This window comes from Filicampus tigris, chromosome 20 (genome assembly GCF_054856515.1).
Source record: "Filicampus tigris isolate MCC_2025a chromosome 20, RoL_Ftig_1.0, whole genome shotgun sequence".
NCBI lineage: Eukaryota > Metazoa > Chordata > Actinopteri > Syngnathiformes > Syngnathidae > Filicampus > Filicampus tigris.
In genome coordinates, this window is record NC_141236.1 from 3,507,013 (window position 1) to 3,534,850 (window position 27,838).

The 27,838-nt window shown below is 41.6% G+C and overlaps 1 protein-coding gene across 3 annotated transcripts in view; it reads left to right on the forward strand.

Moving 5' to 3' along the window:
• The window catches only part of jag2b (jagged canonical Notch ligand 2b), a 56,421-nt gene that overhangs the window by 21,717 nt on the left and 6,866 nt on the right, over positions 1-27,838 (forward strand). For 2 of the 3 annotated variants that reach the window (XM_086018530.1, XM_086018532.1), the window contains exons 3-20: positions 5,791-5,845; positions 9,319-9,576; positions 10,282-10,342; positions 14,469-14,599; positions 16,337-16,456; positions 16,592-16,705; positions 18,126-18,239; positions 18,995-19,108; positions 19,505-19,551; positions 19,643-19,816; positions 21,452-21,614; positions 21,752-21,913; positions 22,695-22,808; positions 23,288-23,401; positions 23,517-23,630; positions 24,588-24,704; positions 24,863-24,890; positions 25,500-25,585. In XM_086018530.1, the coding sequence (XP_085874656.1) occupies positions 5,791-5,845; positions 9,319-9,576; positions 10,282-10,342; positions 14,469-14,599; positions 16,337-16,456; positions 16,592-16,705; positions 18,126-18,239; positions 18,995-19,108; positions 19,505-19,551; positions 19,643-19,816; positions 21,452-21,614; positions 21,752-21,913; positions 22,695-22,808; positions 23,288-23,401; positions 23,517-23,630; positions 24,588-24,704; positions 24,863-24,890; positions 25,500-25,585 (2,086 nt within the window). The remainder of the gene's footprint in view (positions 1-5,790; positions 5,846-9,318; positions 9,577-10,281; positions 10,343-14,468; positions 14,600-16,336; positions 16,457-16,591; positions 16,706-18,125; positions 18,240-18,994; positions 19,109-19,504; positions 19,552-19,642; positions 19,817-21,451; positions 21,615-21,751; positions 21,914-22,694; positions 22,809-23,287; positions 23,402-23,516; positions 23,631-24,587; positions 24,705-24,862; positions 24,891-25,499; positions 25,586-27,838) is intronic. The other variant, XM_086018531.1, reaches the window with a different exon arrangement.

Sequence of the window (27,838 nt, forward strand, 5' to 3'; positions counted from 1 at the left end):
CAAACATATTTTTTTCAAGAATGTGTTCCCAGCAGGCCCACTAGTTGAAACGGGGCATTCTGATAAATATTGCGTTTGTGGAATAAGTGTTAATCCACTAATTTTTAGCCATCTCTGGGGGCGGCCATTTTGTCTTCTATCGACTGAAATTGACATCACAACGACCAATCACGGCTGACCTGTTTTTCAGAATCCGAGCTGTGATTGGTCGTTGTGAGCAGTTGTGATGTCAATTTCAGTCGACAGAAGACAAAATGGCCGCCCCCTGAAATGGCTAAAAACGAGTGGATTAACACTTATTCCACAAACGCAATATTAATCGGAATGCCCTGTTTCAACTAGCGGGCTTGCATAGAACATATTCTTGAAAAAACAAAAAAATGTTTGCATTGACTTCCCTTTTAAGGCACATAGAACATATTATTGCAAAGAATTATTTGGGGTAGATTTCCCCTTTTTGCTCCTTAGAGGTTAACAAAGTTTGCCTATTTTTTTTTGCAATCTGTTGGACAGATGATTACTATGTGTGCCCACCCCGCAAGCAATTGTTGTCTTTTTGACTCCATCCAACTAATCTTGCCCAGCTCGCTGGTGCAAATGCTGATTGCTAATTGTCCTCGAGCGGACCGTGTCTCATGGCGGACAATGGTTTTGATTGGGATGGGGGTGAGTTACGGTATTGGGACAAGGGTCTTTGTTCAGTAGCGCCTCTCCTCCCCCACTCCCTCCCCCTTTATCTGCCCATCATCTATCTTGTTCCGACCATTTGGGCAGCTGTCACTTAATCCAGCTAATCACAGACTGGGATGGTCTGTGGGAAACCAGACAAGTCGGTGGCTTTGCGCGAGCCCAACACACACACGGACCGCGCCGACTGTGGATCAGGGCGTTGAAACGGGCGTGTGACCGAGTCGACGCCACAGAAGGTGCGTGGCAGCAGATCGGACACCGGTTCGTCAGTCGTTGAATCGAAGCGTTTTAGGGATTTAAGGGATTCCCGTCCATTGAGTCACGAACGCACGCTTTGCCACTCATAGTGCCTCTTCTCCGCATTGGCATATGCGCACACCCACCCGCATGCTCAGACTAGCCCACTCTATTCAGGTGGGGGAGGGGGGGTTGGCGGGGAGTAGGTGGAAAGGTCAGAAGCCGAGCGACATGTCGTGGGATGATCCACGTTCATGTCAAATAATCCATCACTGAGGCTGCATCTGTTGCTGCGCTCGGGACGCGTCGATTCTGGACTTCACCAAATCCTGCCACCCCCGCCCCACCCGCAAGCTCTTCTCCACACCAAAGCTTCTTCAACGCTCAAATCCGGCAAACCTTCAATCCACCTGAAGCGGGATCAAAAATCAAGGCGCCTCAAAACAAGCCCTCGCCGCCTTCATCTTCCGTTCTCGCCCATTTTCTCCTGTTCACTCTTGTGTCTCCACAATAACACTCCCCTCCCCTTTCCTCCTCCCACCACCCTTTGCCAGACAAGCCAACTTAATCCCGCGGCCCAGCAGCAACCAGCCTACCAGCTTGTTGGTTCCCCCCCCCCCCCCCCCCCCCCCCCGATCAACAACAGACATACGCGCACTCAACATTTAAAAGATCAGGCGCCTCCTCCGCGCAATTTCTCTTTCCCGCTTCGTTTGAGTGACGGCGCGTTGAAATACTGGTGTTATGCCACCCCCGCCAAACTCCTCTTGGGTGTAATGTCCCGTCAGTGACATTACAGTAGAGGTCACATTGTGGCTACTACAACTGTCTCCAATGGTGACGTAACGATTGCTATTTAGGTCAGCTGGTTGCCTAGCAGAGTGCCCTGCAGCACACCGGCTAGATTACGCTTATGGAGCGTGCGCGTGCCCACGCGAGCACGCACTACTCACGGCAGACAGCATTTTCTGGATTTTGCTCTGTCACTACAAACTTCATAGTCGCCTAGTAACCGGCTAATGTCAACATTGTACGGGGGGTAACCAAATAAGCAGCACTTCTTGATATGATTGGATTGGATTGGATGATTGTATTCTGCAATTTTGGTGGCGGTGGCGCGGGGTTAGGGAGTTGTCACTATTTATACGGGAAAAAGTACTTTATCAGCCGCAATGCAAGTGAAGTGTTTTTCAGTGCTGCGATGTCAACACCAAACCAGAGTTTACCAGCATCTAAGGGTGTGTTCACGTAATATAATTTGGTTTCCTGGTCCAGACCAAAGCAGAAAATGATACATGGTGCCTTTTGCATCACACATTTGGTCCCGGATCACTTCAATTCATTCTGGCAGCGTTCAAATTGGACCACAAGTTGACCAGTCAAAAGTATATGGATGAAGTCGCAAGCCGAGGACTCCCAAAAACCACACCAGACGTTGCACACACGGATGGGAATATGCTGGAAATGTTTGTGAGCAGCAGTTGTCATTTATAAAAAAAAACAAAAAAAACAGGTACTGTATATATGTCACCCTTCCAATTGAGGAAGCAACTTAAATTGTTTTTGGAATCCAGGATATGCCCCAAGTGAATGTCTATTATAAGTTCCAGATCACCGTAACATTTATGTGAGAATAAATTGTATAGAAAATGGATATTGCATGTTTTTTTTTTTGTGCTTCCTCATGATTTTCACACTCAGGATGAAAAAGGTCCACTTGTTTGCTGTGCACTGGTTGGTTTTATGTGCAGCAAATATCAGGTGTGACGCTTTCCGATGTGTTCACTTCTTGTTTTAATGCATTGCAGCCAACCACCAATTACTGTAGAAACTCGCCAACTGAGGTGAATGGTGCTTTTTCACCTGCTAAATGTTTAATTGGGCATCTGAAACTTTATGATGACGAGCATGACAAACATTTTCCCCCCTCGTTTTCTGTTTGACGACGTTGGCATGTTGATGCTGTTTTTCTCAACATGAATCAGAGCGCCAAAGTTGACTTGTTTTGGTCCAGTTGATTTATTTATTTGACTATGTAGCGGATCTGCTTGAAGGCTTTAAAGTTGGTATTTTGCGAATGCTCTCACCCGAGACGGGCGAGGGCAGAAAAGGGGCGCGGTCTAACATGCAGCCCTCACATTTATACTGTCTTCAAAATGTAAACATAATGTGGGTTGGTCTCCTCCCTGGCTGGGCCCTGCCTATGGGGCTGCTCTTCACCAGCTGGTCCCCGTGCTCAGATCAGGGCACGCTGACTCTGAGACTTTGAACTGATTATGCGATGTGTAATTTTTTTTTGGGTTAACCAGTTGGCTAATATAAAGCCATTCATATAGATTCAGATCCTTCAATGTCCAAGTTCGATTCGCCTTGATTCAAAACGGTTATTTGGATTGAATCGATTTTAAATCAATTTTCGATTCATCATTACACCCCTATTTTTTCTTTTAAACCCCAAAAATCTTGAATAATACAGAAGCATTTTTTTTCATGATATTAAGGACACTGTTCGAACAAACTTGTGCGGAAGAAAGCATTTTTACACTACAATGACTTCATTTGGCCCACTGCCTTTCATCTATTTGAGTGCGTATTACATTACATTACAAATACGCAGGGAGTGTTTATATTAATCCATTGCATGATGTGTTCAGAGCAAAGCATAACTGAAACAAGATAATCCCATTAGCTGCTTATTTACTGTACCTCAGTGTCTGACAAGCAAGGACAAAGCCAGTATGAATTCAGCTCTCATACTGTAGCTAATACTGGCAAAGTGACCTTCTTAATGGACCTCATATTTGGTCAGAGTTAATTTCTCCTTGAAGCATGGATGATTAAGGTCTTTTTAACCCATTAAAGCTTAAAGCGCCTGGCTCAACAGCTCCCCAAAACCTAAAGTCGTCTTTGGAATTACTCTTGAAAAAAGTTTTCCCAGAAATTCAACACAAAGCTCAAAGCTCCCGCGATCGATGGCGTCCGCCATTATGACTCCAAAGAATTCCAGAACATCCTTTGCGGGCTCACAACACCGTCAGGTGTATATTTTGATGCATTTCATTTCAACAAGGGCTGGGCGATATTGACCAAAATTCATATCACGGTGTATATATTGCATGCCTTCACGGGAAAATCACAATAAAAAATTAAGGGTAAAAATATTTTCCATCGATAATAATTTAATAAATAACCCTTTTTAATAGGTTAATTATATACGCCATTAGAAAAGATAAACTAATAAAATAAGTAGCGCTAAAACTACTCCGGATTACCATAAAATTTATTGTGCAACTCAAGTAAGGAAATGTTAGCACTCCCACGTTGTTGATAGATTGGCTTGGATTTTTAATGCACAGGCAAGATTTCTGAAAACACATTTTTATTCTATGGCTTTTTCACTCAGCATGACATTGGGCATTGTTTTGCTGTTTTATGGCATTTCCTATTTTCATGTTATTAATTAGTTTTTCACTCTGTTTTTGTACGTCAGATTTTTACTTTGTATGCAGCAATAGTTGTTTTTAAACTGTTCTATAAATTAAGTTGAGTTGAGAAGCGTCCGACTCGAAGGCAGCAGGCGCTCACAGGGCGCATGTCCACTGCCCATATACATACGTCACAGATACTGAGATGCAGGGTTTTAAATTAACACCCGCCAACCCTCCAAATGCGGGTTAAAATTAATTTTGGCGGGTGCTGATTTAAAAACTTAGAAGCCAATTTGGCCGTTGATCCATGAGGCAATAGTGTGGATCAATTATAATCATGCTATGTTTTGTTCTCGATCACCCTGACAGGCTGTGACTCCTATATGTCTAATAAATAGTGGTGAAATGTTACACTTTTGTGTTCTTTGATTTTGCTTTCACAAGATTATGCAAAAATTAAATGATCGATAGCTGCGTGGAGAGGAGCAAAAGAAAAAGAAAAAAAAAAAAACTTCGAGCACCGCTGATTTGTGCCCAGCCTTAGTATTGTGTTATTCAGGCTAGCGGAATATGTTGAAACATAATGCACTGTGGGTATCCAATTAGTAAGAAGCATGTGCTTAAATGTCTGTCATGTTGTGTGAGCCACAGGCTGAATTACGTGTGCTGCTGTGTTTATTAAATGTTTAACTTTACACGCTGTCTGGAAGCCTGTTAGCTTGTGAGCTAGCTAGTGGCTAGAACCTCTCGTCGCAGCGTGGAAAAGCCTAGCCAGAACTCCATGGGACTTATTCCAGTCACTCAAGGCATTAAGCGGATACTTTTTTGCGGCTCAAACATATAGGGATATGTACATACATGCTGGACTTATGAACGTATTTGGTTGAAAGTTGAGCGGGGTTGTGTATTTTCAGCGCAACGCTAAGAGAACGTTTTGAGCAGTGATTTTGAAGCCTCATTTTAAATACTTTTTTTGAGGGGGGAAATATTTTTAATTGTGAATCTTCTGTGGTGTGGTGACGCTTATTTTCACTTTACAGGGACTTAAATAGATTTTTGATTTTTTTTAATTGATTTTTGTCCTTTAATGAGTCATGGGAATTTACCCAAATATCCTTCCCTGCTAGCAATACATTGTATGGTTATTGGGAACCTGAGCCTCTCTGGGGGGAAAATGCTTCCTCTTTGTACACAATAGAAGACACGGGATATACTGTATTGTATGCCGTCATGACCGCCATATGTATTGTTGCAAAAATCTTTTCAAGATTGTGACAGGATGTGAGTAATTAAAGTCACTTCATGCCTACAATATGTGACTCATATTGGAAACGTTTTTTGAAACGACAAAATACATGTTTATGCACACATCTCTTGGATAAACATAACTAAATATCAACTAACTCCAATTATGTCATTTGTCTTCTTTCTTCAGCGGACGTACACCTTAATCGTTGAGGCCTGGGACTGGGACAACACTACCCGGAACAGTAAGTGAACCAATGACACATCACAGTGCTAATACCTACTAGAGATAGATCGATATGTTTTTTTCACGGCCAATACCGATTATTAGTAGTCAAGGCGACCGATAACCGATATTTGGAGCCGATATAAATTTTTCATAAAAAAGAAAACATTGGCAGCAAAATCTAAAAAAAAAAAATAAAAAATAAAAATCTTTGTCGAAACTCTTTAAGCATATGTTTATGTAATAATTTTTCAAATTTGCGTATTGTCGATTTTTTTGGGGGGAGGTTTATTATTACTATAAATTTTTGACAATATAAATCTTTGTTACCAAATTCTAATGAAAAGTTCAGGGAGCACCAAGGGTCTTCAGCATGTCTTAAAAAGTGAAATGAAAACACTTACCAAATAGCTCCATATAGTTTTCGACAATAAATGAAGTTCTCCAAAATGTCAAAATGACAGAAAATTAAACTTTCACATATCTTTTTGATTCCAACGCAGTTTTGAATTGATTTATTATCGTCACTCAGATGTTTTAAAAAGGCCGATGGCGATATTCGTCAAAGCGCAGAATATCGGCGTCGATAATCGGCCCGGCCGATAATCGGTCCCTCCCTAATACCCACATGATTAGTTCATAAGTATTCAAGAAGAGTTCAGCAGGTGTTTTGGCAAGATAACATCCCTTTTTTTTTTTTTTTTTTTTTTTTTTTTTTTAATTCCGTTTTGCGTTTGCCACATTTTTCTGTCGAAAATGTAGCACCTTGGATATATTGGTCTCCCAAGACCCCCTGTATACAATACAAGCAGCTATGTCCGCGGTCAGTGCTTGACCAGCTGTATCCTGTTTTCATTCGGAAATGTCCGTTGGCTCGACTCCTGTACGTCCTCTTTTTCCCGTCCTAGCAGTAGCCCGGTCAGGGAGGAATCGTTTGAGGACTATAAATGTTGTGTGCACCCTTGATCCCTTGGCGTTTTTCGCGAGTCTCAAATATCTGTGTGTGTGCATGGAAACGTGTGTGTGGATGCATTTCCATGCCACACTGTCCTCTTTTGTCCACTTGTCTGCCTTATTTGTAAAAGGCCATCCCATCCTGTTTAGTCCATGACATCAAACGCACTTATGAATGCAGACAATGGAGAAAAAATAGAAATTGACATCATAGCTCTGATGAGCTTCTTGCCCTATGTAGTCTCCGGTTTCTTTAGAGGTCACCACTAAATGTGTTCATCGGCAGTGATTCGGGGGTCATTTATACAACAATGTTTTTAAATTAAAAAAAAAAAAAAAAAGATTAAATGTGCCATTCATTTTCATGTCTTGTCAGTCCAGAGTGTTTTGTGCACAAATGTGTACTTTGTCTACTGATTTCTTCTTCCCAGTCTGTTCTTTCTGCTTCTTGGCATTTTGTCTATGCTATGATAGTAATATGTCACTTTTAAGTTATTCAGAATGTTTTAGATGCATCAAGAGGACAGTCAGTTATTACGTCTGGCGTCACCAACCACTGGCTTTGCATGAATATTACAGCGTCTCACTCATTTTTTGCAGATGCTTACAAACCCTTCAAAGGCACAAATGAAAAATAACTCCCGTTTTACATGTGAATGGGGTTATGCACCAACATACCCTAAAATAGCTTCAACAAAAACATTACATTTCCTCAAAGATGATAATAATACACCGTATGTCTGTCATCTTCATTCTTGTCATGCTAAATGACATAACTGCTGAGCTTTGTTGCTTAGCTTACGCCGCGATGTTGCCTTTTGTCACACACATCAGCTGACTTCTCGACATATCTTTAAAGGGGTTCCGCTTGTGATATCAACACGTCACAAAAACATGACGATGATGTTGATGTTCTGTCACAACCGCCTTGAAAACGGTTTGTAATGAGGTCAAAGACAGAGTTTGGATAAAACCACATTTCCCGTGCTTGATTTATGTCTTACAGGTAAATTACACTAAACTGCATCCCAGGTGCAAAAAGGCCAACCTTTGCTAACAATACTTTGATTTGAGTTTAGAGAGTTTTAAAATTGTTTTTGTTAAAAAAAATTTTTTTTTAAATAAATAAAAATTGGATGACTCCTTATTCGTGTCTAACATATTTAACTTTGACTCCACTATCAGTCCTTGTGAATAATCCCCTTTTCCCTTGCCGTTGGGTTATAGTGCCACCTGTTGATTTTCCACATCCCTCACTTTTTCAAGAAATGTCACTCGTGTAGACATTTTAGTTGAATTGACTGAAAGTAGCTCTATGTCATGCATGCACGGACATTCTCTATTAGTGAGACACCGGGGTGGAATCCTGGCCTGAGTCAGCATCCGCCTCCTGTCTTGTCCTACGTAAGAGCCCGCCAGTATGTCAGTGAGATTCCTCTCCTCCGGCATCACATCCTCCCTCCCGCTTGACAACCCAACCCCACCCCCCAACCCCCACACACCTCCTGCGTCCTCAGGAAAGGCAGTGGGCTGTTTTCCTTATGTTTATCGAGCAGGAAGTGGAGCGGACTGGGCGGCTGGGCTCGGTGTTTAGACACCGAAGTAGCTCAGTCCGCTTGGGCCCGAAGCCCATTGTTCTCTATCTGGCAACTGCCGGGGGTTTTATTTGTTATTGTTGCTTAATTCTGTCTGACATTGTGTCAGACCCCGGCAGAGGAAAATGTGTGTGTGTTTGTGTGTGTGTGTGCGTGTGTGAGCGAGTGCTTGCTCACTTCAAAAGTGACTAAAGTGCAGTGCAACTCGGAGCTATGCAGGAAAGGAAATCACAGGCCCTCCACTTCCACAGAGATTGTTGACCAACGGCAATCACACTCTGATTAATCGCTTTCTTTGTGGCGACTGTGTGCTATCGTGAGACCCACAGCGAGGCTAACTTTAGCACCGTTCACTGCTAGCTTCTTCTGCACTTAATGGTGCTGCGGAAATGATTTCTGTTATTTAACAGTACTGTGTAAGCCGAACTTCCTAGCTTGTTTTTTTATTTTTTTTTATTTGCAAGTTAGTGGAAGTCAACCCAAACATATTTTTTTCAAGAATACATTCCCAGCAGGCCCACTAGTTGAAACACGGCATTCTGATTAATTTTGCGTTTGTGGAATATAAGTTAAGCAGCAAAATGCACTCGTTTTTAGCCATCTCTGGGGGCGGCCATTTTGTCTTCTGTCGACTGAAAATGACATCAAAACTGCTCACAACAACCAATCACGTCCGAAATGGCCGCCCCAGAGATCTCTAAAAACGAGTGCATTTTGTTGCTTAACTTATATTCCACACACTCAAAATTAATCACAAAGTCGTGTTTCAATTAGTGGGCCTGCAGGGAACATACTATTGGAAAAAAAAAAATGTTTGGGTTGACTTCCGCTTTAAATTAGAATCTTTTTTTTTTTTTTTTTTTTTTTTTTTTGTGAAGCATTCTTTTTACAAATTGCATTTCCCAACCAAATTGTTATTAACAACTTTACTAATTGATTTCAGATGATGACGAGCACCTGATTGACCGCAGCGCCCACACCGGCATGGTGAACCCCGGTGACCCCTGGAAAACCGTCACCTATGACGGGCCCGTGGCTCGCATCATTTACCGTATCCGGGTGCGCTGTGATGAAAATTACTACAGCAACAAGTGCAATAAACTGTGCGTTCCTCGTGACGACTACTTTGGCCACTATCGCTGTGAGCAGTCAGGTGCCCAAGTTTGCCTGGAGGGCTGGATGGGGCCCGACTGTAAGACAGGTGAGCTACTAGCTAGCTAGCATGACTAACGATGGTCCCTGATAGATTTCAGGACTGTACTGGGATACCGTGTTTCGAAATGGAGTTCCACACCACATGTACACTTTAAACACATTTGAAACACTCACAAACATCTTCAACATTTTTTTCGCTTTGAAGTTTACTGACTAGAAGCTGCTAGATCTATGCATGTTGTAGATACGAGGTGTGTTTGAAAAGTTCCAGGATTGGTGCCACCAAGAACTGTTTTTTTAAACTTAATGGACGCTACTTTTAAAGATAATAAAGACTTTACATGTAGGGGACAATCTCTGCTTCTTCATCTGCAACTAAATGGTACAGAATTTATAAATAAAAAATTTGACGTACCTTGGAAGTTATTTGCAGCGCCACCTTGAAATCACCAATGCCTACATAGGTGTTAATGTGGATGGCTTAGTTTGTTTTTCAACTGAGTTATTGTTGTACAGGCAGGCTATAAAGATTTGCCCCCCTTAACCCCAAACTCTGCCCAAGGAAGCATTAATCATGTCCTGTCGCACTTCAGACTAACAAGCTTCTTCAGACTAACAAGCTTCTTCCCACCCACTCGCCCTTCTGTAGGATTCCCCTCGTGTCCTCTTGATTTCTCTTTTCTGAATGATGCATATCCATGTTTATCAGCTTTTAACTTTTGCTGTTTTTTCTTGTTCCTCCCTCTTTTAGCAATCTGCAAGCAAGGTTGTAATCTGCTGCATGGTGGTTGCTCCGTTCCTGGAGAATGCAGGTAAGACGATAGGATTCACTTATGCTCAGGATAGTGTTCATATTTAATTTTGTTTGTCCTAGTAGGCACGGTTTGTGGTGGCTGGAATGTTATGCATTGTCTTTAATAGTGCAAAACTAGACCAAACAATCCCGCTCTTGAGCAGCGGTATTCTTGAATCTCTCGAACCAATTTGACATCGAGTCTTAGCGAAGTTGCGTTTCATCGTGAAAAAAAAAAACCTGAACATAACCTGCACTCACCAAGGTAATGCAAAAATAAGCCCTAAGGGCTAATTCTGAACAGTCGACCTCAGTCGTGCCTTCCTTTCTTGTTCCATTTCTTCCTTTCAGGCATCTCCATCTCAGTTTAGCTCAGGCAATGCCTTGCCTGACATATTATATTTTTAGGCAGCCCAAATCCCACACAGAATACCAAGCATCTCATCAGTTTTTTTTTTTTCTTTTTTTTACCACTCGAGCCCAAGACGCGGGTTTGTCAGTGAGAGCATTTGTAAACGTGCCGGGAATCGCCATATCTCCTCTTCATCTGCAATGTGCTTCTCTTTTTAAGGGCAAGGGGCAGACAAGTAAATACACATTGAAAGAGATAAAAAATACAACTTGAAAAGATGGCGAACGACCCGGGAGGTTTCCACCGATATACGCAGTCTAATACCGAATGTATATGTAACTTACTGTTCCTCACATCGCCCTCATAAAGATGAACACCTGCTTTCTGTTATTATTAGATTAAATGGTTATTGCGAGGCGGCTTGACCTGACTGTATCCTCACTCCGGTTAGCACTCAGAGAAGAGAGCGAGGCATCTTCTTCTCCTGAAATGTCAGGTCCCAGCAGACAGGAAAAGTGATATGAGTGGAGGTGCAGCAGTAAAGATTCTTCCTGCTCTGGCATGAATTTAATGAAGCCTCAGGTCACAGAAAGCAGGCAATAAATCCCTTGTGATCTCTGGGTGCCCTTTCATTCTCTTTATTTCATCAATTTTGTGGGCTTTACCCAGTCCCATTTTGCCAGAGGCTTTTGTTGGTGCTCCGTGTGTAGCTACGGTGTTGAGGATTTTAAATCGACGCACATTAGACTTGTTCTGACATATTTGGCAAAGGCTTGGAGGATAAATGGTGAAATGGCGCTGCCTGTATTTCACCACTCTGGCTACCTTTGCAATGTGGCACTGCCATGCTTTTGGAATCCGACCCACGCCTACTTGCAGATGAGTAACGGTGCTATCACTGCCTTAGATTTGATCCCGAGAAGCCTGTCGAGACAAACCACCATAAGCCACTTTTACACTGCCAGTAAAAGCTGGTCTATTTCTGCCTTTATTTCAGTGTCCATGTTCTGCACAATCAGCACCGGTATGGAATGGTGGGCAAAGTCAAGCTTGCAACGTTAAATGCTTAGTTTAATCCCTTACAGCCCGCTGAAAAGCAAAACATTCTTGTTGTATGTTTGGAAAAAATCAAAATGACCAAAAAAATAGCACTGTATAGTATAAAACATAAAATCAAATCAACTGAAGATCACTCATGGGGTTCCTCAAGGCTCTGTGCTAGGCCCAAAACTATTCATATTGTATATAAATGATATCTGCTGTGTCTCAAAACTTAAAAGTGTCTTATGTGCCAATGACACCGGTCTCTCCTGCTCCGGAGAAAATCTGAAACGGCTTCTGACTGCTGTGGAAAATGATTTGAACATATTAAAACATTGCTTTGACATATATAAATTCTCATTAAACTTGAACAAAAGCAAGTTAATTGTTTTTGGTACTAGACAAATTCAACACAGAGTTGAAATTACGGTAAATTCAATTGAAATAGAAAGAATGTATGAAAATAAATTCCTAGGAATAGTAATTGATGCAAAATTGTTAGAAGTCACATGTCGATGATGTCGCAAGTAAAATGACAAAAATGATAGGTATCCTGTACAAAACCAAGAATGATTAAGTGGTATAGGTATCAGATATAGATTATTACTATGAGATGAGATAAAATGACGTCGAAGTTGCTCAGGGCTCAGATAGCGACCCATTGCGTCTCACCTGTTTTCTGCAGCTGAGCCACGATTGGTCGTTATCTGAGCCCTGAGCAACTTCGACATCACCATCAGTCGACAGAAGTGACAAAATGGCCGCCCCCTGAGCTAGCTAAAAACGAGTGGATTTCTCATATTCCACAAACGCAATATTAATCAGAATGCCGTGTTTAGACTACTGGGCCTGCATAGAATATATTCTGTAAAAAAATATGTTTGCATTGACTTCTACTTTAAGTCGAATTGGCCCAACTTGGCAGTTTAGACTGTGGGTGAACATCTAGGCATACGTTTTGGCCGACTATAGCTTATTGTGTTTTACAGTATGTGTTTGACTGTTTGGCCCATTTAGTAAAAGAATGAAATTCCCTCAACGTCTCCCCCCCGCCCTCCCATGCCTTACTAGAGAGGCAGCATGTCAGAAGCTCGCTTCCAACACAAAACCCCCAAAAAACAACAGTTTGTAACTTCAAGAACTCCTAAATTGGGGCAGATGTAAGTCAAGGTACCACTGTATTTGATTACAGGGTGCATTGCAGCAGTATTTGTGGGATCTGTTTAAAAGGAGGTCTTAGAAAGCTGTGACCGCGCCTCCTCGCCGGGGTTATTGACACATTGCTGTCAGACCCCATGAAGCTGATCAAATAGAGTGGAGCAAAGCATGCCAAGTATTCTTAGCCCCCCCTCCCCAACTAAGAGACGTTCAAAGACCTTGTTCCTCGCGTTGGCGGCGGTGCCGTCTGCAGGAGCACCGGCTCAAAATAGAAGCCAATTGACAAGACAGCTGGCTCGACGACACCACAGCCTCGGAATAGCCGGGTGTTGTCATGAAGCGGCGGGCGCGTGCGCAAGCCTCTGTAAACACACGGCCGTCTCCAGACGCTCTCAGAAGCCGCCGCACAACCGTCGTCGTAGGCCTACAGAACCCCCCGCCCCCCGCCCCGCCCCCCCGTGCGCCTCCCAGCTTAGTCCAGACGGGAGCCTGCTGGATGTATTCTTAACCCCTCCTGCCCTGGAATGTCACCCACCTCTAAGATTAGTCAGTGGGGGTCCTTGGGATGGGGTGACCCAAGACGTGATACAATAACGATTGGAAGCGTTTCAAACGCTATTAATTCATTCACTGCCATTGACGGATTTACTTGTCTTTTCACAATCCAGCCATTCAATCCCAGGAACTTTATATTTCAATTTTTCCTAAAGTTAAGGTAAAAGAGGGTCTGAAAATGTCTGGCAGTGAATGAGTTAAAGTGTTTTTGGATCACCGCTTATGTTTATGGTATTAGTTGAGGGAATTCGAATCAGTTTTACTGGGCGTCCATTATTTGTGGAAATTTGCCATTTAGTCGTGCTGGGTCTCTAACCACAGCCGAATGGATATTTGTTGTTGCTGCCTGCGTGATGATGAATAAAAGTTTCCATCTTTGTAATCGATGACCCAATAAAAGCTGCCACAAGACCTTTTTTGTGTCTCAAATATCGGTTTGTCAATGTTCAGATGTATGAACGAAGTAGCTTTGTTAGTTAGTAATTCAGTCCCAACAAGTTGACTCCCTAAATACATTGCACAATAAACAAAACAGGAAGTGAAAATTGTTTTAATGTGCTTGTTGTAAATAATGGAGCAAAGTTGCTCAGACTGGCGAAGTGGAAGCATGATGTGTTGGCATCACCCACAACTCGGAGTAGCTTAAAGAATCCACATTTTCATCTGACTGTCACAAGGCTGCTTTCAAGCGCTGACATGTTTGTATTTCTCAACACAAATATTTTAAGCCAGGGTTTATTTTGTTATGGTTGACTTGTGCATTTCAACAGGACGCAGAGTGAGATTTTTCTTTTTGCTTGAACAAGGATTTAATCGTTAAATGTTCAGGAAATATCTTTTCCTCTTGGAATAAAATTTCATTTTATGGTTCTGGTAGATCTGAAGTTTTTATCAAATGTATTTTTTTTTTATGAATTTTGATTGATTACCTTGTATGACACAATATACTAGAGTAGTGTGTGTGAGTTTTTTATTTTATTTTTTTCCCTTTCTTTTTTGAATGTTGTGACAGTGTCTTACTTTCTGTGTGTGTGCGCAGGTGCAACTACGGCTGGCAGGGTCAGTTCTGTGATGACTGCACCGTGTTCCCCGGATGCGTCCACGGCACTTGCAACAACCCCTGGCAGTGCAAATGCGAGAGGAACTGGGGTGGCCTGTTGTGCGATAAAGGTATACAAAAAGGGTTTGTCATCACCTTCCACGCTTACCAAATCGGGTACCCTCAAGCTATGTGTTCTTGTTTATCAACACAAACTTTATTATTATGAAGAGAAATGTCCCCACACCTAGTCTATGTGTCCCCACACACCTATATTTGTGTGGACGCGCATTATGCATTTCACGCTACCTTTATCAGGTCACAGACGTCTTTCCCCATTCTCGACTGGAAAACAGCAGCTGTATAGTTTTACTGCTCATGCGATTTGAGCACCAGCAGGGACACTTGATCCCCACACATCCTCTTCGTCACTTGAGTGCACTTTGGGGGATGAGAGTGGGTCCTAAGCTCCCCAATGGCGACTCATCGCTGTTCATTTATTTAGCAGCCTTTAGCGTGGCCCGTCCTTTAGGCTACGACTGGTTCTCAAGGATCAAATGGGTTTAGTTGAAGGGTTTTGCTAGTGGAAAAAGCTCAAAGAAACCAAATTAGCTTGCGGTATATATTTTTTCTTAAACAGCTGGGATTCCATAGCTGATTAATAATTAAGAGATGAGTTTCTACCTCCTTGAGCACATCCTGTAAACGCCGTAAACCCACTCTCATGATGCCGAGCAGCAGAGTGGTTGAGGAAACACTCAGTGCTTCCCGTCAAACTGACAGCTGGTGCTCTATACTGAGCGAAGACTCCGACAAGCTTCCAGGGAACTCCTGGCACCATGCGGATGAATGTTGGCAGCCAATTAGCAAAGTTGAGGCTACAGTGGAAACTGATATTGCTCCAAGAGCTTATCATTTTCGTGGAGAAGTCGTTCTCTACTTTGTATCCCCCCTGCACACTTGTATCCCTTCAAAAAGCATTTTTGCTCAGTAAAATGACAGAAAGTAGATTGTTGTGTTTGTTTTCTGAGCTTCTTCTGGACTTATTCATGTGTTGGCATTATAACGTCTTGAATTACGGTACATTAAAATGTAACATGAGATTTTTCCTGTCCAGTCCAGTATTATATACAGTATTCTATATAAATGTGTATATATATCCATGATTACATACCACTAAGAGAGGTTAGTTGGGGTGGCCCTGGCAATCTTATGTTAATCCTTATTAAAAGCTATTGTACCATAAAGAATCCTGAATCTGTCAGTTTGAAGCGAAAGTCAACCCAAACACTTTTTTTTCAACCACATGTTTTTTGCAGGCCCACTAGTTGGAACAGGGCATTCTGATTAATATTGCGTTTACGGAATATAGCAAAATCCACACGTGTTTAGCTAGCTCATGGGTGGCCATTTTGTCACTTCTGTCAGCTGAAAATTACATTCGACCAATCTCGGCTCACCTGTTTTCTAAAGCTGAGCCATCATTGGTCGTTATCTGAGCCTTGAGCAACTGTGATGTCATTTTCGGGTGACAGCAAGTGACAAAATGGCCGCCACCTGAGCTAGCTAAAAACATGTGGATTTTGCTGCCTAACTCATATTCCATAAACGTATGCCTGCATAGAAGCCTGCATAGAAGATATTCTTGAAAAAAAGAAACATGTTTCGATTGACTTCTCCTTTAAGGTGGCGTTATTACATACTGTTGCAATTTATTTATCTCACCACAAATAATTCAGGAGTTATACAAGCAATGCAAGTTAAGAGATGGCTTTCGTTTTGCTGTGAATGGTGGAGGCAAGGTGGCAAAGATATTTCAAAATTGGTCTCATATTCTTGTCCACGTAACGTGTATGTTTCCGCTCCAGATCTCAATTACTGCGGTCGCCACCAGCCATGTATCAACGGGGGCACATGCATGAACACTGAGCCCGATGAGTACTACTGCGCGTGTCCACAAGGCTACTCGGGCAAGACGTGTCAGATTGGTGAGTGTTTATGTTCAACAAGGATGGCCACTCTGCTGAATTTGGTCAAAGATTAGTTATGTGCATAGAGGAAAGTGTACAAAACATGCCTTCGACATGAGTAACGCTGTTTCATTTGTTGGGTGCTTCCATCAGCTGAGCACGCCTGTGTTTCCAGTCCTTGCTTAAACGGTGGTACATGCCATGAGGGGCACTCAGGCTTCGAGTGCCAGTGTCCACCGGGCTGGGAAGGTCCAACTTGTGCAAACAGTGAGTTTCCACACATACTGGTATATTTCTCGCAGCTTAGTCTTCTGTCCTTTTAAAAAAAAAATAATAATAATAATTATTATTTTTTTTATTTTTTTTATTGAACATTATTTTTTTTAATTGCTCATTGCGTTTGGAAGTACAGTCAACCCCCGTTTATTAGGGGTGTAACGGTACGCTAAATCACATTTCGGTTCGGTTTCTTATAAACTTCGGTTCGGTATGTTTTCGGTACAAAAAACAGATTTTAAAAAAAATATATGTTTATTTTGAAAAGATGACAAGTAAATGGTAAATTTTTTAGAAAAAAATAAATAAAAGCAAACCATTCGGGTGATATTCTAAGAAATTACACCAGAATACAAAATACGCTAACAATAAAGATCTCTTCATTTAGTAAATTATTAAGACACTGAAATCATTAAACACTCAGCAGCAACAGCCTATGACACATCTAAGTATTCAAGTTAAAGACAAGTTGTCATTACAGTACTTGTGTACACTTTTTGTGATAAAAACAAATACATACAATAAGTTACAATTATTGCTAACTATATTAAAACTCTTTATAATGAAAAAAAATACAGTAACTTTGAAAAGACTTTATGAAATTTGTACATACACTTTTTAGGCATTGAAATCTTTGAATGTTCAACAGCATATTGTAACGAATTGGGTTTATCACCGAGGATACATGCCAGATGAGGGCTGCAGCTATCGGATATTTTGGTATTCAGAACTCAAAATTCTGTTGAATAATGGAGTATTTCAGATAAAATAATAATAGATAAATATTTTAAAAATTTAAATTAAAAAATGTCAACCTCTCTGGTGCACACCAACTAAACGGGTACCCACGGCAGAATTTTTTGTTTTAAATTGAGGCATATTCCAGCCCCACCAGCAATAAAAGTTCAAATCTACACTATAGAAAGACCATACAAAAACACGTCACTCCGAATTAAGTCTGTAAAACTGACACATGAAACAAAGAATTGAACATTGCATGTGTAGTGGCGGCGCAAACGATGAACAATGATAGTGGGTGTTATTGTACATTCACACTCCAATGAGCTGCAAAACAAAGGCTGTATGAAAATCTAAAAATTGCTTGTGAACGCTGAGAAAAGCTGTCACCATATTTAGAATTGCTTCTAAAATAACATATACTGTATGTCAGTGAAAATAGAATAGAGAATAAACAATAATGGGCCAATCTTCGATGCACATCTCTGTATGATGTAGTGTTTTTGTTTTAATCGAAAACATAAAAAAAAACCACATTGAAATCCATTTTTGTAACTGACTCACGATTGGAATCAAACAACCCTGCCCTTCACATTTCAATCTATATCCACAATAATGAATACCTCTCTCATGCTGTCTATCAAAACTGGCGTGCTATGTTGTATCTACTCAGATTTAGACGACTGTGCTTCCAATCCCTGTGCCCGTGGAGGAACCTGCATCGACCAGGAAGATGGCTTCAAGTGTGTGTGCCCACCTGAGTGGGAGGGAAAGACCTGCCAGATTGGTGAGTATCATGCTCCAGAAAATTACCAGCGCACCCGCCCACCCCCAAAAATGTAGATATTGTCAATATTCCCTTAAGATGTGAGCTGCCCATTGCCGGAACATGTCAGGCGTAAGGCCAGGAAATTTACAACTGGTAAATAAAGTCGAGTGTGTGTGTGTTAGAAAGGGGGGAGGTGAAGGCTGGAAAAACGATCCCAAGGGCCTGTCTCATTTTACCATCTTAGATCTCAGTTTACAAGCAGCAATCGGGTTCCAGTCTTACCTGGCGTTGAGTGTGTATGTGTGTGCATGTGAATGTGTTAAGTGTTGGGTTTCAGAGAGAAGACAGGTGTGCGTGCATGAGTACAGAAGGGCCCCCTGCCGACCGCCCACCCCCACTTCACCATGCCTTTAGATATTTGAGCAGCAGTACTTTGTTGTAACACTTTAGATGTCTGTGGAGGTGGTAGGCGTTTATTTGCATCTCATTTCAGCCTTTTTGTTTCCCGTGAAACGCCTATATATATATATTTTTTTGCGATTTGTAGACATTTAATGAACACTTGAAGAAATATAGTGTCCATCTCTGCATTATCAACAAAGCCAAAAAAAGCTTACTCCATTTCAACACTAAACCGATGCATACTCCGAATTTTAGAGATAGAAAGATTAGATACCCCCAAAAATGGTTTTGTGGTTCCTACTCTTCCTTGTACTTTCCTTGCTTTGTACCCGTTTATGGACGCAGTGTCCTTTTACTTCCTGCTTTCACAGATGCTAATGAGTGTGCAAGAAAGCCGTGTGTGAACGCTAATTCTTGCAAAAATTTGATTGGTGGATATCACTGCGACTGTTTTCGGAGATGGTCCGGACAAAACTGTGACATCAGTCAGTATTTTCTTACATCTTAGTCATTTCTTTTAAATGTTTGTCCCTCCAGTCTCTCAACCAGCAGTTTCTTCTTTAAGCTGCTGCTGTTCAAAAAAAAAAAAAAAAATGTTTACATTTTTAAACGCCTTCACTCACCTTCTGGACTCACAACATAGGTGTAGTTTAGGCTTACTCATTCAGTCACATGCGGGAACTTGTTCCTTTCTTGTCTTGGCAATCAAGCACTCCTGTTTGCCCTCACGAAAACCAGTTGCATGCCCACTGTGGATTCAGTGCATGAACAGACCCTCAACTTTACTAGTATCTCTACCTTGTTCGCAACTTTGGCCTTGCCTGTGAACATGCTACGTGTGACTTTACAATGTATGCTAATATCGGGTATTTGCTTATCAGACATGAGCAGCTGCCACGGCCAATGCCAGAATGGAGCAACGTGCAAGGTTTGTCATTTTCCATTCAAAAACCACCTCATGTGGCTTAGTGGTTTCTTTGACACAATCTTTTTCTTCATCTTCCTTTTGTCTTCATTAGGACGGCCCACGCGGTTACCACTGCCAGTGCCCGCCAGGCTTTGTGGGCTCTCACTGTGAAATCCAAAGGAATAAGTGTGCCAGCAGACCCTGTCAAAATGGAGGCCAATGCCACACTGTGTTAGGTGGCTTTGTGTGCCAGTGCCCGGTGGAGTTCGCAGGACAACTATGTGAGGTACGCGTTACGTTTGAATCGTGGCTGCTAGCCCATCAGTTGATTTCACACTCCATTTAGATTAAGGCACCGAGCAAACTTTATCAAGGATTGTATCTTTGCGCTAATTTGACAGGAAATTGTAGAAGCGACGCGTTGAGATTTAGGTCACCCTTCAATTAATGTGGATATCTAAGCTACTCTCCCCATAGGAAATAATAGACGAATGAATTTGTGTCGGGGTCATACTGTCACCACCGTCGCCAATGTAGCCATACAATGCCACATTTAGCAGCTAACACGCTAGCGATTGGCGCCGTAACGTTGTCTTCCCTAACAAACAAGTATGCGCGATTAGTTTTCAAAATCACTGCACATAGACAGTAACCAAAACAAGAGTCATCTACAGTAAGCCACCTGTCCTGGTTGTACTGGCTATCACATGATGTCTCTGTCTCCTCGCTGTAATCTGTTATATTTAGTGTGCGTTTGAAGCCAATGTAGGTTAGCTGTGAGGAAACTGATTCTCTTCTGCTTCTCTTGGGGCCTTGAATGGAGGACATTGCTGGTCAGGAGCCAATCCTGATTTAGCTTCTCCACTATATACACCAGCCTCCCTGAGTGAGGTGACGCTGGGTTACTGCCCGCTTACTACTAAACACTCACGTCTGCCACGGTGCTGTCTACATGATTGCTAAAAATCTGCCTTTATAAGCAACATATTAACTTACTTATTTAACACGATCATGGTAATTAAAATTTGCACATTTCCCAATGTGGGTCTAATAAAATTTATGTTGTGAAATAAAATGCATGTTATACATGATGTAGGTTAAAAAAAAAATGATATAGGCCTCTCGTAACTGAAAAATGGTTAGCTAGCGGTACTAATTAAAACCTGAAAAACACGTCATGTTGCAATACCATGACCGGATCTGATGCAAAATAATTCTATAATGCCCTCCAATTTAAGTCAGTGCTCCGAAAACCACTCAAATGTAATGATTTACTGTTCCTGGCTTTGACCACACACATCCAAATAGTAAAGAAAATTGGTATGTGTGCATGACACTTGGGTTAAAATAAACTACGTGTGACCACAGACTTCACCCACTCGGCTGACCCGCTCAAATACTCCTGCTCAGCACCTTAAATGGCAACGGGTGCAGCCCAGAGTTTATGCACAGTAGTGATGTTTACAAAAACGTGGAGATTTTCCCTCCAACCTCTGTATTGAAGGGTGTAAAAAAAAAAAAAAAAAAAAAGGCCAAACATGCCGCCACGGTCACGAGCAGGGTGGCTCTCTTGGTCGTTTATCTCGACTTAGTCCACCGGCCCTGTCAATATATCACCAAATGTGTCTGCTAGCAACATCTTGATCTCCGCTAGCCTGGGCTAATATAGCATATCAGTGATGTTAAAACAAAAGTGTGAATCTTGTTGATGAGATTAGGGAAGGTTTTCGGAGGCTTACTCCGAAACGTTTATCTTCATAAGGGAGGCTGGCATACGCTAAGCTAAGCAGCTCACTAGCCAAACAATCAGTTTAGCCACGTGAGTGTCATCATTCAGTGTCCAGTTGCAGCTCTTGCATACATCCAGATCTCCTCCTTATTTTGACTTCTTTACACTGTGTCTGAACCTTTTATTTTTAAGATCCAGATCTCTTTCCCTTCGGATGCATGCGACCCAAACCCATGTGAGAACCAGGCCAAGTGCCACAATATGGTCCAGGACTTCTACTGCGCATGTCCTGAGGGCTTCGAGGGAAAAACCTGTGAGCAACCCAAGGTGGACTGCAAAACCACCCCTTGTCAAGGTGACCATAATCTTAAAATGAAATCAGAGGCCTTTTTTACTATCTCCGATGATATTAACTGTGCTACACAAAAACGGACAAATAGAGGAAGTAAGCGTACCGGTTTTTTTTTTTCTTCTTCTTTATTTGCTTTGCAGTTATCGACAGCTGCACTGTTGCCATAGCGACCAACGACTCCACAGAAGTGCGCCACATCTCCTCCAACGTCTGCGGACCTCGAGGGCGCTGTGTGAGCGGGCTGGCTGGCAACTTCACTTGCGTCTGTGAACCGGGGTTCAGCGGCATCTACTGTCATGAGAGTATGTCCAGAGGAATTGTAGCCATTCACCAGAATGGCACGACCGATTTAGATTAGGACCGTAATTAACCACCGTGTAATGCATCTATTTCAAAGGGTTGTCAAAAGTGGGGTTCAATGTATCATTATGCAAATTGACGCACAAATTCAAGGGTTTTTCTGTGGCTAATGTACCACCCCCTCATTAAGTTGAATTCCAATCAGGTTTTTTAGCTTTTGAATAACCGAACGGCACATTCAAACAGCGCTCCGAGTTTCTGAACAGTCGGGGTGAAGCAATGCGCTCTCTGTGTTATTTCCAAATCCACGTTTAGGCAATGGGAATTTTTGGTGCGAGTCCAAGCTCTACTGTGAATTTCTATTGTAAATCTATTGTAAATTTTCCCAAAATGTGGGACTTAAACCTCAGAGCAGCTTGTTTTTGTTTTTTGTTTTTTTTTCTTCAGTATGCATTTATTGAATGGTGCAACTTATACGACTCTTAGTCTGAAAAATACAGCAGCTCAGTAGAGATGGATGGACCAGTTTGAAAATGTACAATGGATGCTAGTCTCTTGCATATGTCTGAATTTGGTTAAATCTAAGTAACAATCACTTAAAAATTAAGGAAATCTGTGCAATGTTAGTAAATGTTCCAAAACAAAATCCTGGATCAACGCCAGTATGAAAGGTTCTTCCGCAACATTTCAAGGATGGTGGTTTTGTAGTTTTTGTTCCACCCTGATTGCCAACAAACAGAACATCTATGAAAACCTAACCTCCGACTCCTCTCCATGTTCCAGACATAAACGACTGCCTCAAAAGCCCATGTAGAAACGGGGGGACCTGCATTGATGGCGTCAATTCGTTTCAGTGCTTCTGTCCTGACGGCTGGGAGGGAGAACTCTGCGACCTCAGTGAGTTCCCAACATAGACCCAGCTTTTCTACTTGGAACAAATCCACCACCACGCGAACACTTGCGACCTGAGTTACTAGCATCACAAATGCCCGGTGCTGAATTTCGTCTTCATTCTAGCATATTGCGTGTGCTGTTACTGGCACAGGTGATTTTCTAAACGCTAAGCCATTTGTTCACTCACGCTAACCGATTGCGCTGTAGCAATTGTCACAGTGCGCTAAAATGGCCCAAATGTGAGGAAATTCAGTTTTGGTGATATGGCATGACGCCTTCTTGTGACTGGCTCCAAGTCAGCCTTTAGAATGTCAGGGCGAAGGCTTCTTTCTGAATGATCTAAGGCTTAGCTTATTCAGAAGCTTGAAAATTGTATTGCTCAATAGGAAATATGTTGCGCTAATTTGGGTTTCTGGCATTTCAAACTATTTACCCAATCGGGAATGGTCCAAATAGTGTAAAACGTGTTTTTCGCTGCTCAGACGTCAACGAGTGCAGACACAATCCATGTAAGAATGGCGGACGCTGCCTCGACCTTGTCAACGACTTCTACTGCGAGTGCGCCGACAACTGGAAGGGCAAGACCTGCCATTCGCGTGAGTGATGAGTCTTTCACACTTTTCGGTGGTCTCGTGTTGTTCAACTTTATATTTTGGATCCGTTTGCTGTGGTGGATGTGTGTCGCAAATGCGTGTTTGTGATCCGGGACAGGTGAGAGCCAGTGTGACGCAACTACGTGCTGTAATGGAGGCACATGCTATGATCACGGGGACACCTTCCGCTGTGCCTGCCCACCTGGCTGGGGAGGAAACACATGCAACACAGGTGAGGCCTCTGGAATGCTTGAATTTCGCGGTCGATGGGTGGAAATGGACTTGAAATACAATCGTGGATGTTTTCCACAAAAATGCCATTTTGACTCATTCACTGCCATTGACGAATTTACTTGTCTTTTCACATTTCTAGCCATTCAATCCCAGGAACTATATATATATATTTATTTTATTTTTTATTTTTTTCCAAACGTTATGGTAAAAAGGGTCGGAAAATGTCTGGCAGTGAGTGTGTTAATATTTTTTTTTTCTCCTAAAATGTATTATTCCTGATATCAAACAATCCTGAAGGGGAACATGACGTTTTTGTCAAACAATTGGAAACACTGTGTTCTGCTTTTGAATGGGAAACGGTTTCCAAACTTTTGATTGGTATTGTATGTTGTTGCTAACGGCCACCGTTGTTTACCGTGTTTATTTCAAGTTGACGTCGCTTGCTAATTAACCCTACCTAATAAGACTGAGCTTCGTTTAATTTAGGTTGTGCACACACTGCCTGTTGGTGCAATTCTTTTAGCAGTCAACACTGAAGAGGGTTGTCTGTGTCAACATGGGTCTATATAGGTCTTTAATTAATGCTGCTAACACACATTTAGTTAATGATCTGCCATTAAAGCAAAGCACTAGATCTTTGTTCTGATGACATAAAAATAAACTTTAAAGACTGGTTGCAAATTTGCCTGGACTTTCTCTTTGAGCAAACATCCTGCTGCCTTTTTAATGTTTTCCCTAAAACCAAGTTGCAACTTTATATAGTGTAGACACTTACTGGAGAATGCTTTCAAATGATTTTAGAATGAATGGTTAATAACTAAAAAACAATTTCTGTCGTCAGCACAGGGATTGTTAAAAAAAATAAATAAATAAGTCAAACCTGAATGTGTGTTCACCATATGCCTCCCTATTTTCCGTTTTCATAAACAATTTTCGGTGTGAATCTTTTTGACAGCCAAAAACAGCACATGCGCCTCCAGTCCTTGCTTAAATGGTGGAACCTGCGTGGGAGGAGTCGACACCTTTACTTGCATCTGCAAAGATGGCTGGGCAGGACCCACCTGCGGCCAAAGTAGGTTTTTTTTTTTTTTTTCTCTTTCCTTTTATCAAATCACTTGAATAAACACGAGAAGCCTCGCCGTCTCTGCCGATGTCATAAAAGCAATTTTGCTGCCGCAGATGCAGCAAAGTCACACTTGCCCCTAAATGCCTTTTGTGCTCCTTCAACAGATATAAACGACTGCAACCCTCATCCATGGTACGTATCGTTTCCTGCCTCACACACTCCTGCGGTGTCGTCAAAGCCACCCCCCCACCCTTCCTCCCCTCCGTTTATCCCAGCCCCCCTCCCCTCTGCGCTTCGCGCAGGCTTCGCAAGGCCGTAAGGGGTGCGGGGGACTCCCTAAAAGGAGCGGAAGGTGTCCTCAATTCAAGCCTCAAAGGGCCATCTCAGCAAGCGGAGAGCTTTGGGAATTGAATAGGACAGGGAGAGGTGGAGTAATAGCAACTACCCCGTGGTGAATGCAGGTGGGGGGTGGAAAGGCAGAGGAGGAGCTGGTTGCACATGTCCCTTTTCTTTCTGTGCGACCTGGAGGGGGGAGGGGGGGGGGATCCTGGGCTGGGCTTTGAGGAGCAATGGAAGAGTGGCATGATGAGAGGAAGGGAGGGGAGGGACTGGACACGCCTATTAGCATCTGAAAGGTGGAAGCTTGTATTGATGAGTTGAATTGAGCTTTGGAACCCCCCTCGCACGCACGCACGCACACACACACACACACATACGAATGATGTGCTTTGTTGCAAGTGGAAAGGATGTAGATTTTGTACACCCTCGTCTAATCATCGTTTAATGTCTGCCCTCTCTCAGTTACAACGGTGGCATCTGCGTGGACGGAGTCAACTGGTTTCGATGCGAGTGCGCCCCCGGGTTTGCCGGGCCTGACTGCAGAATCAGTAAGTGCCAACGTGAGGTTTATCTAATTATAAAGCACCGTCATCAGTGCAGTTCAAACAAAACAAAACAAAAAATCCTTTGACTATTGTGGGTCACATCAACACCAAAATCCAAGCCCCGGATGGCGCCCTCTCGGCTTTTTCTTTGTTCCGAAATGCCTCCAGGGGTCAGAGGTCACCCCTCCTCTATACTCACGCAGTCACACAAATGCCCACATAAGACAAATTAACCAGTGACCCTGAAATTCTTCTTCTATCCTCCTTTGTTATGGCCAGAAAGTGTCCACCTTTTCTGTCCGGCTTGAATTAGAGATTTCTCATTCCGACTGTTTGTGTGCATCTCAAATGACAATGGCCGAAGTTCTTAGTGATCGTGGGAGCCCCCGCGGGAAAAAGGGAATAAGATGTTATTTCACACACTTTTACTCGGACTTTATTCTACTTCTGCCAAGAGGGTTAAGTTTTCATTGGCATATATATATATATATATATGTATATGTATATATGTATATGTATATGTGTGTATATATATCTATATATATATATGTATATGTGTGTATATATATATATATGTATATGTGTGTATATATATATATATATGTATATGTGTGTATATATATATATATATGTATATGTGTGTATATATATATATATATGTATATGTGTGTATATATATATATATGTATATGTGTGTATATATATATATATGTATATGTGTGTGTGTATATATATATGTATATGTGTGTGTGTATATATATATATATATATATATATATATATATATATATATATATGTATATGTGTGTATGTGTATATATATATATGTATATGTGTGTGTATATATATATATGTATATGTGTGTGTATATATATATATGTATATGTGTGTGTATATATATATATGTATATGTGTGTGTGTATATATATATATGTATATGTGTGTGTGTATATGTATATGTGTGTGTATATATATATGTATATGTGTGTATGTGTATATGTATATATGTGTGTATATATATGTATGTGTATATGTATATATATGTGTATATATATGTATATGTGTGTATGTATATATATGTGTGTATATATATATATATATATATATATATATATATATTTTTTTTTTAATTTTATTGATAGGTACATATTCTTCTAAGGATATTCCCTTTATGTTTTGGACATGATCCACACTATCTTTTATGAAGGACAAAAATGCTCATGACTCATATTTCTGTCCAATCTTGTCTCCTTTGCAGTGTCAAAACTTTTTCATCCGGATCTGATTCAGATTGCACATTTGGCAGCAGGGGATTTATTTGGGAAATTACGTTTAATACGTTTGGACACTTTTATCTCCCTGTCATATCTCATCACATTATGTTGTAATTTGTTTTGCCCACAGTGTATCTACACACCCGTATTCAAATACCAAGTTTTTGCAATCCAAACAAAATGAGGCCAACTGATTGTAAATCATTTCCAAGCTTTTTCCGCCATCAGTGTAAGCGATATCCTGCACAACTCGACTGAAAAAGGGTATTTGAGAGGGTAAAAATAAACTGTTGAGATAATGTAGTTGCACAATTGTGCACACCCTCGTATAACTGGGATTTAACAAGCGCATTCATTTTAAATGGTAGGTAGCACACAACTGTTAGCATTTAAAGTGCCCCTGATTAATAAAGCCAAATAAAGCTCAGATGTTCTAGTCGGCTTCTCCTGACATGTTTTGCTTTTTAGCTGAAGTTTTTGTGGTCACACTTTGCTACATTTACATGGACACATTTATTGAGATTAAATGCCTGATCGGAATAAAAATGCTTCATGTACACAACCCATTCGGAATATTCCGACCCGATCAAGATTTTATTCACGCATTCCGACATTTCCGAACAAACCGTCTTTACCGCACGTCTGTGATCTCATTATACGCGTTTCTGTTATTCCCGGAAGCTAGTACAAGCAGAGCGAATGTTATTGTAGCAGTCCCCCGGAATGACTGATGACGGAGAGTTCCAAACAGGTGCATTTGTCCCCTTTTTTTTTTAAACTTGATTGTTCCATGTGATTTGGCAGCACCGTGAAAACTATAAATAGAAAACAAATAAATGGTCTAAAACACAAATACACAGTGAATAATTGCATCGAGTATGTATTCAGTAAATTAAATCACCACCCTAGTATCAAACAAAACAGTCAAATTGGGTGAAATGAAATGAAACAATAAATCACAAAATTAAGTGTCCACAATCAT